Raw genomic sequence first — 8324 nt, forward strand, 5'->3', positions numbered from 1 at the left:
TGGTGGTGGTGGTGGTGGTGGTGGTGATAGTGGTGGTGGTGGTGGTAATGATGATGATTAAACCCTGCCTTTAACCTAGTCAGTGCATGATCTGTCTCCTCTCAGTCTCCTCCTGGGTAGGCTATCTGAGGGCCTCTTGCATAAGTAGACCCAGAAGTGTGCATTACACCCTCGCACCAACCCATGGCCATCCTGATATACAACAGCTGGTGTCACCTATAAAGGCATTTACCTGCAAGCCTGACAACATCGGGGCAATGCCAGGACCCACACAGATGTGGAAGGAGGGAACTGACTCAACAGAGTTGTCTTCTGAGCTCCACATAGCACACACACACACACACACACACACAACACCATCTACATACACAATAATATTTTTTATAGTCACAAATTTAATAGACAAAGAACTTGGAATTTTATGTTTCCCCAAATTAAAATATTTTAGGTCTTCAAACTGATTTAAAACTACCTCATGTTGTAGCATTTCAAATGTTCTCGTTTTCATATCTTCATAGAAATACAATTCTCTATTTTCACATTCATCTAACTTCTTTCCTGTTATTTTTAAGACTTCCATAAATCTATAAGGGCAAAGAATTAGCATTTAAAATTTTAAATATAAGCACTCAAATAATATTTAAACAGTAAAGAAATTAGTTTATAAAGTACGAAGCTGTCTCACTTGTACCAATCTAAAATTACTTGAAAGTTTCATAATGACAATTCATGGGCTGAAAAGATGGCTAAGAGCACTGACTGCTGTTAAGAAGGTCCTGAGTTCAATTCTCAGCAACCACATGGTGGCTCACAGCCATCTGTAATGGGATCCAATGCCCTATTCTGCTACATCTGAAGACATTGACAGTGTACTCACATATATAAAATAAAAATAAAAACTAAGGCCTTCCTGTTTCCCTCTGCTGCTGGAACTGATCCTGTGCCATAGTACTACATTCCCAAATACGGCCAGGAGAGAGCGGGTCTCCCAGGAGCACTGACACACCTGTGAGCACAGCTAAGACCACCACTCCTGCTTTAATTCCTGGCATAAGAGAGACCCTCTCAGAGCCATCGAGGAACCAAGGGAGAACTGGGGACAGGACCCGTATGGTTTCTATCTGCACCCCAGAGCTAAACCAGTGCCACAGCCCTGCATACCCAAATTCCTCCCACAGAGAAGGGGTCACCCAGGCGTGACTGACACACAGGCTTACAGGAGGGACAAGCCACAGTCAGAGACAGCAAGACCAGCTAACGCCAGAGATAACTGGATGGCAAGAGGCAAAGGCAACGACATAAAAAACAGAAACCAAGGCTACTACACAACATCAGAACCTACTTCTCATTCCACAGGGAGCCCTGGATACCCCAGCACACCAGAAAATCAAGACTCTGAGCTAAAAGCACATCTCATGATGATCATAGAGGACTTTAAGAAGGACATAAATAACTGCCAAAGAAATACAGGAGAACACAGGTAAACAGGTAGAAGACCTCAAAGAGGAAACACAAACATCTCTTAAAGAATTATAAGAAAACACAACCAAACAGGTGAAGGAGCTGAACAAAACCATCCAGGATCTAAAAAGGAACTAGAAACAATAAAGAAATCACAAATGGAGACAACCCTGGAGATAGAAAACCCAGGAAAGAGATAAGGAGTCACAGATCCAAGCATCACCAACAGAAATAGAAGAAATAGAAGAGAGAATCTCAGATGCAGAAGATACCATAGAAAACATTGACACAACAGTCAAAGAAAATGGAAAAAAAAAAAAAAAGAAAAAGCTCCTAACCCAAAACATCCAAGAAATCCAGGACACAATGAGAAGACCAAACCTAAGGAGAATAGGTATAGAAAAGAGTGAAGATTTCCAACTTAAAAGGCCAGTAAATATCTTCAACAAAACTATGGTTTTGCTTGCATGTATATATGTATACCACATGTGTGCCTAGTGCCTACAGAGACCAAAAAAAGGGTACTGGATCTCCTGGGCCTGGAATTAAAGATAGTTGTGAGCTGCCATGTGGCTTCTAGAAATCAAACCCTGGTCTTCTGGAAGCTTAGCAAGTGCCCTTAGCATTAAGCCATCTCTCCAACCACATAATTGTTTCTCCAAACACTCCACCCTACAACTCCTCCCAGAGGCATCCCTCCCTGCACTTTATTTATTTATTTATTTATTTATTTATTTATTTATTTATTTATTTATTTATGTGTGTATGTATGTATGTGTGTATGTGTGTATGTATGTACGTTGCAGCCGATGTCCTGGTCCCTCGTCTTTACAGTCTCTCCTCTCCTCTTCCACCATGCTCCCTGAGTCTGCGGTGCAGACATTAGGTTTAAATGCAGTAGTTGAGAACAGGTACCCCAAGATCACTTTATCTCTGCACTTTGACAAGCTGTGGCTGATGAGGAAATTTTTTAAGATTAATTTGGCAGATATGTCTGTAACCACATGCAGAACGCTTTGAGAAACCCAATTCCTTTTCAGTTCTGTGATGGTGGCTGTTGTGCTATGACAAAGTATCTGACCAAAGCAACATGAGGGAGGTTTACTCGGGCTCATGGACTGAAGGTGTGGTCTACCATAATGGGGAAACCATGGTGGTCACATCTGCTCTCACTCTATGGACAGTTTGAAGGTGTGGTTCACCATAATGGGCGAGTCAGGATCACAGCTGCTCTCACTCTGAGAAACCAAATCTTCTGGGTTCAGACTCCATCTTAGAGAACCTGACCTAAGGTTGAATTGAAGTGAATCAACAGGCCAGAACCTTGCACCGGTTTCCAGGTTACCCCCAACAAGACCTGTGTCTAGCACCAGTTTCCAGGTTACCCCCCAACAAGACCTGTGTCTAGCACCAGTTTCCAGGTTACCCCCCAACAAGACCTGTGTCTAGCACCAGTTTCCAGGTTATTCCCCACAAATCTGCACCTCCAGGTTACAAGTCTGCCCCTAACACTTCACTTCCTAACAGCCACCAATCAGGAGGAAAACAGGTTTGGCTCCCAGAACCAACCAACAATGTTAAAAGCCATAATGGGCCCCCAATCACATGTGTATTCGGCTAGACACCCTTTTCTTGCCTCTATAAATGCTTGCCTAAAACTAGGCTCAGGGCTCCACCTTCCTGCTGTGTCAGAGTTGGCAGGGAGCCCAAGCTCGAGCTTGAATAAAGAGACACTAATGTGATTGCATCGGAGTCGGCTCCTTGGTGGTCTTTTAGGGTTCACAAATGTTTCCTGGAACAACACTTTAGTGCACTGGCCAGGACTCCAAAGCCTCCAGGACCTGACCTGGAAGGTCTCCATACCAGGAAAGTCCGTCTGAGTCTGTGTGTCTGTCCATGTGTTTATATATGGTTCATTCCTGCCTGTCTGATCTGTCTGTCTGTGACAGTTTCTAAACCCTTGAGTGGTGCTACATTCGTAATTCTGTTCTGAAAAAAAAAAAAAAGGTCTTAAATCTGTATCTGTGTCCGTACACAGTAATAGCAGATTTGCACCAGAAGTCATTCTGAGTCCAGGTCTGGGGTGGGAGTGGGTTCAGGAAGCCAAGGGCACCCACAACTCCCAATCTGGTTACTTTTGTTCCTTCCTGACAAGAGAAGGGATGAGTTTCTTTTCTTGTATATGAGCGCCACCTTCTGGTTGTCTCTCGTTCCTGCCTAATAGAGAGGAAAAGACAAATTCTTCTGTTTTGTCTTTGTTGCTTATGCTATGGGGTGACCTTCTATCATACATTTAACAATGGGACAGACGCCTTCCGCTCCACTATGTTGAAACTAGGAAACAGAATCTTTCAGTGACTGCATCGGAATCGGCTCCTTGGTGGTCTTTTGGGGTTCACAAACGTTTCCTGAAACAACACTTTAGGAAAACTTTTTCTCCCCAAACAACAGGCAGCCCCACCTTATTCAACAGGCAGCCCCATTGCGGGTGGGGGAGGGGAGACCTGCTGCAGGAACACAAAGGCTTTCCCTCAAACCCACCCAGATTGGGACTTCAACGCCGCTAAAGGTACGGAGAGAGTCTAAGTCTTACCGACAGTCTCTGTTGGCAGATCTCAAAGCAGCTATAAGACAGCGCACCCAAAGATCACTACCCGTCACAGAAGGAGAGCTCCACAGCTTTCTTTTAAAACATGTCATGGAGACATTCCAAAGTGAAAGCTGCAGTATCAGCTTCTATCAATCAGGCAGCAGCAGATATTAGGAAAAAGCTCAGGGCCTGGAGAGATGGCTCAGCGATTAAGAGCACTGACTGCTCCTCTGAAAGTCCAGAGTTCAAATCCCAGCAACTACATGGTGGCTCACAACCACCCTTAATGAGATCTGACGCCCTCTTCTGGTGCGTCTGAAGACAGACAGTTATCGTGTATTTATATATAATAATAAATAAATTTTTAAAAAAGAAAGAAAAAGAAAAAGTTCCAGAGGGTTGAGAGGTTAAGAAAAAGGAGTCTGAGAGTTAATGTTAATGGCAGAGAAAATGTTTAATTTTTAAAAAAAAAAGTGCAGGAGACATGTGAGAGAGCGAAGGAAACAGGGCATCCTGGGAACCATCCTGTTGACAGCCACAGCCAACCAGAGAACTGGAAGAGAAGGCTGAAACAAATGGCTTCTAGAAGCCAATGTGCTTACTCAGGCCCTGACACGGGGCCAGTGGCCTACCTGTGCAGGAGACATCTAAAATAAATCACTTCTAGAAAAAGAGGCAAGGAGGCCCTAAAGATCATAAATGCCCCCACTTGAAAAAGAAAAAGATGTTCAGGGCAACTCTAAAACTAGAAGGGAAACCATAAGCTTCCTTATAATTAATAGAGCTCAACAATCTCTCTCTAAAACCTGAAGATAAAGCCTCCTTACCAGTTTATAAATAACCTCCCGGCGACAGCAAAAACCATACAACAACGCCTGGAGGAGGTCCAGGACCTCGTGGAAACCCTAGGAAATTTGGACTATCAAGACTCCACTAAGAAGGCTCTACTCTGCCAACCACAGGTGACCTCTCTAGATCCAGGGGATACATATTAAGAGGTCAGAGGTGGCTCAAAGGCCAGAAAGAAATGTCTACACCAGCTTTGGGGTTCCCAGAAGTGACTAAACCTTTCCATCTTTTTATAGACAAGCTGTGGAACTAAAAAAAAGAAAAAAAGACATACATACGCACACATACACATGCATACATGTACACAAACACACACACACGCACACACACATGCACACACACAATGTTTCAGAAATACAAAATGCAAGACAGAAAACAAAGCGTACAATGACAGTTACACCAAAGGCACTGGTATTACTGCCACCAAAGCCAAGAAAGAGTGATTTTTTTGGTACTCAAAAAATGTTCCACATTGTCCTTAGTTTCTGAAGTACATTTAAAACATACTAACTTTGGATTATGAAATGGCAGATACATGATTTTCATTCAGGTAGTCATTAAGCTAAAGTTCAATCAATAGCTGCACAGCTGGGAAGATCGCAAACGTCAAAGTCTTACCCACATAGTTCCTTTTCTAATTCTTCACTTTTCTCCATCTCCTGTTCCAAAGCACGTACCAGAGATTGCGTTGACTGGGTCACTTCTCTTCGTTCTTTCTTTTTGTCTCCAGTCTTTGACAAAACATTTATAAGTAGACTTTTTTAAATACACAGAGACTTATCCTTATGTCTTAAAATAGCATTTCTCATGAATTTATGACCAAAATGCATTAGAAATGGTTTATAAAATGCCAACTAGGAAAATTCAAATAATGACTTTTGTTAAAACACAATACATTGAGTTACACCTTTATCATAGAAGTTAAACTACTGGATATATTTGCTAAAACACGGGTTTTTAATACTTGGAAGCTGAAAGGTGGACAAGCAGGAGAGAACAGAATTTATTTTTTATTAGATATTTTCTACATTTACATTTCAAATGCTATCCCGAAAGTCCCCTATATCCTCCCCTAGCCCTGCTCCCCAACCCACCCACTCCCTCTTCCTGGCCCTGGCATTCCCCTGTATTGGGGTACATGTTCTTCGCAAGACCAAGGGCCTCTCCTCCCACTGATGGCCCACTAGGCCATCCTCTGCTACATATGCAACTAGAGACACAGTTCTGGGGGTGCTGGTTAGTTCAAATTGTTGATCCCCCTATAGGGTCGACAATCCTTTTAGCTCCTTGGGTGCTTTCTCTAGCTCCTTCTTTAGGGGCCCTGTGGAGAACAGAATTATTTACTCATAAAACTCAGAAGGCCCTGTGCCAGGCGTGGTGGCGAACGCCATTAATCCCAGCACTCGGGAGGCAGAGGCGGGTGGATTTCTGAGTCCAAGGCCAACCTAGTCTACAGAGTGAGTTCCAGAACAGCCAGGGCTATACAGAAAAACCCTGTCTCGATAAAAAACAAAAAACAAGAAACAAAAGCTCAGAAGGCCCAAGAGTATCATTTACAGATACTTGACCTGACGATCATAACGTCCTCTGCTAGGGCTGGGTGTTCACTTATTGTCCACACACAGACATTAGGTGGGGTAATAACCAATGCAGACCTGCAGGCTACAAAAGAGACTGCAGCTTTCTAGTTTGGGGTTTGGTTTTAGACTGGCTGTCAGCCCAAACTGGCTTATCTTAAGTATCCAGTATAGCCAAGGGTGACCTACTGTCTCCACCTTGAAGGAGCTGAGGTTACAGGTGGTTTGATGAGATTGACCCCTCTAGCCATGCTTGGTCAGAAGCTGATAAGCTGTTGGAAGGATTAGGAGGTGTGGCCTTGTTGGAGACATGTCACCAAAGGTAGACTCTGAGGTTTCAAAAGCTCACTCCAAGCCAGGTGTGTCTCTCTGCTGCCTGCCGCCCGCCGCCCGCTGCCCGCCGCCTGCTGCCTGCAGATCAGAATGTAACTGTCAGCTACTTCTCCAGTCCTGTGCCTAACTGTGTGCTGCCATGCTCTCTGCCACAATGATAGAAAAATAAATAAGTGCCAGTAAAATTCTGTAAAGAATGTTTACATGGCTTAGAGATTAAGATGGTGTACCGGGCAGGAGAGATGGTTTGGAGACTAAGAGCACTAACTGCTCCACCAGAGGACCCAGGTTCAAGTTCCAGCGTCCATATGGCTCACAAACTTCTGTTAAGTATGCATGTGGTGCACTGACATATATGTAGGCTAGACACACATACACATAAAATAAATAAAACTTTAAAAGATGCTACAGTACTTTCATTATTAGTTTTAGATATTCTAAGGTGCTTTAAAATTATACTTTATTAAGATAACTTTAGAACATCCTATTTGGTTTCTATTACATTTTTCATGATCACTTGAGATGAGAAAAATTCTCAGTCTTGCATGTACTAGCCCAGGAGTTCCTATTTTCCTTCACTGTTTCTTTCTCTTTAAGTCGTCTCTATCTTGTTTATTGTGGTGGTTTGAATGAAAATGGCCCTTATAGGCTAGTATATTTGAATGTTTGGTCCCCAGTTGGTGGAACTGTTAAGGAAGGATTAGGAGGTGTGGTCTTGCTGGGGGGGTGGAGGGCGTCACTAGAGTGGGCTTTGAGGTTTCAGGCCCAGTCTCTCTGCACTCTGCCTGCTGCCATGATGGTTACAGACGAGCCCTCTGAACTTGTAAGCAAGCCCCCAATTAAATATCCTCAGTCATGGTGTGCAGCAACAGGAAAGTACTTAGACACCTGTTATGTGCCTGTTTCCTTAGGATTCAAACACTCCTTCTGAGAGGACGGAAAAAGAGTCTTAAGATTCAGGAAGTTAACAAAACCTTCAAAACTCAGCTCTGACATTTACAAGAGTCACAAGGCGTCACCCAGTGTTATGAAAGTGTAAGCAGTTGTCAGAGAGAGCAGATGCTGTGGTGGGTCTCACTCTGATTTATGCAGTGAACTCTAGGAATGAAGCTCATGAGCTGTCACTGGGCTGGCATTGACCTCTCACTGATGCTTTGCCTTTGAGTCACCGACACTCCTATAAGCAACCTCAGTAAGTTAACTGTTTTACCAAGCTACACTTTAAACCAGTTCTTTTGATTCTGCTATTGGTGCTATATCTGGGATGAAAAGACCTTTGTTTGTGTCTCCTCAGGAGAAGTAACACAACAGCTCAATCAACTTTGTCATTTTCTTTTGTTTTGTCTTTGTTTGTTTTGTTTTGTTTTGATCAACCTGTTTCCCTCCTTCCACTGGACTCGAATATTCTTGGATAAAGGCTCTCATCTGCAAGTCTATTTTTAAATTATTCAGCATCCCACACTAAAATCTCTCTCTCTCTCTCTCTCTCTCTCTCTCTCTCTCTCTCTCTCTCT

At 43.3% G+C, this 8324-nt stretch overlaps 1 protein-coding gene across 1 annotated transcript in view; it reads right to left on the reverse strand.

Annotated features, from left to right (window-relative positions):
- The window catches only part of LOC110309629 (ankyrin repeat domain-containing protein 26-like), a 52772-nt gene that overhangs the window by 6784 nt on the left and 37664 nt on the right, over window positions 1-8324 (reverse strand). The window contains exons 15-16 of the mRNA XM_021182364.1: window positions 5519-5631; window positions 473-584 (exon numbers count right to left, since the gene is read on the reverse strand). Coding sequence (XP_021038023.1) covers window positions 473-584; window positions 5519-5631 — 225 coding nt within the window. The remainder of the gene's footprint in view (window positions 1-472; window positions 585-5518; window positions 5632-8324) is intronic.

This window comes from Mus caroli, chromosome 14 (assembly GCF_900094665.2).
Source record: "Mus caroli chromosome 14, CAROLI_EIJ_v1.1, whole genome shotgun sequence".
NCBI classification, from domain to species: domain Eukaryota; kingdom Metazoa; phylum Chordata; class Mammalia; order Rodentia; family Muridae; genus Mus; species Mus caroli.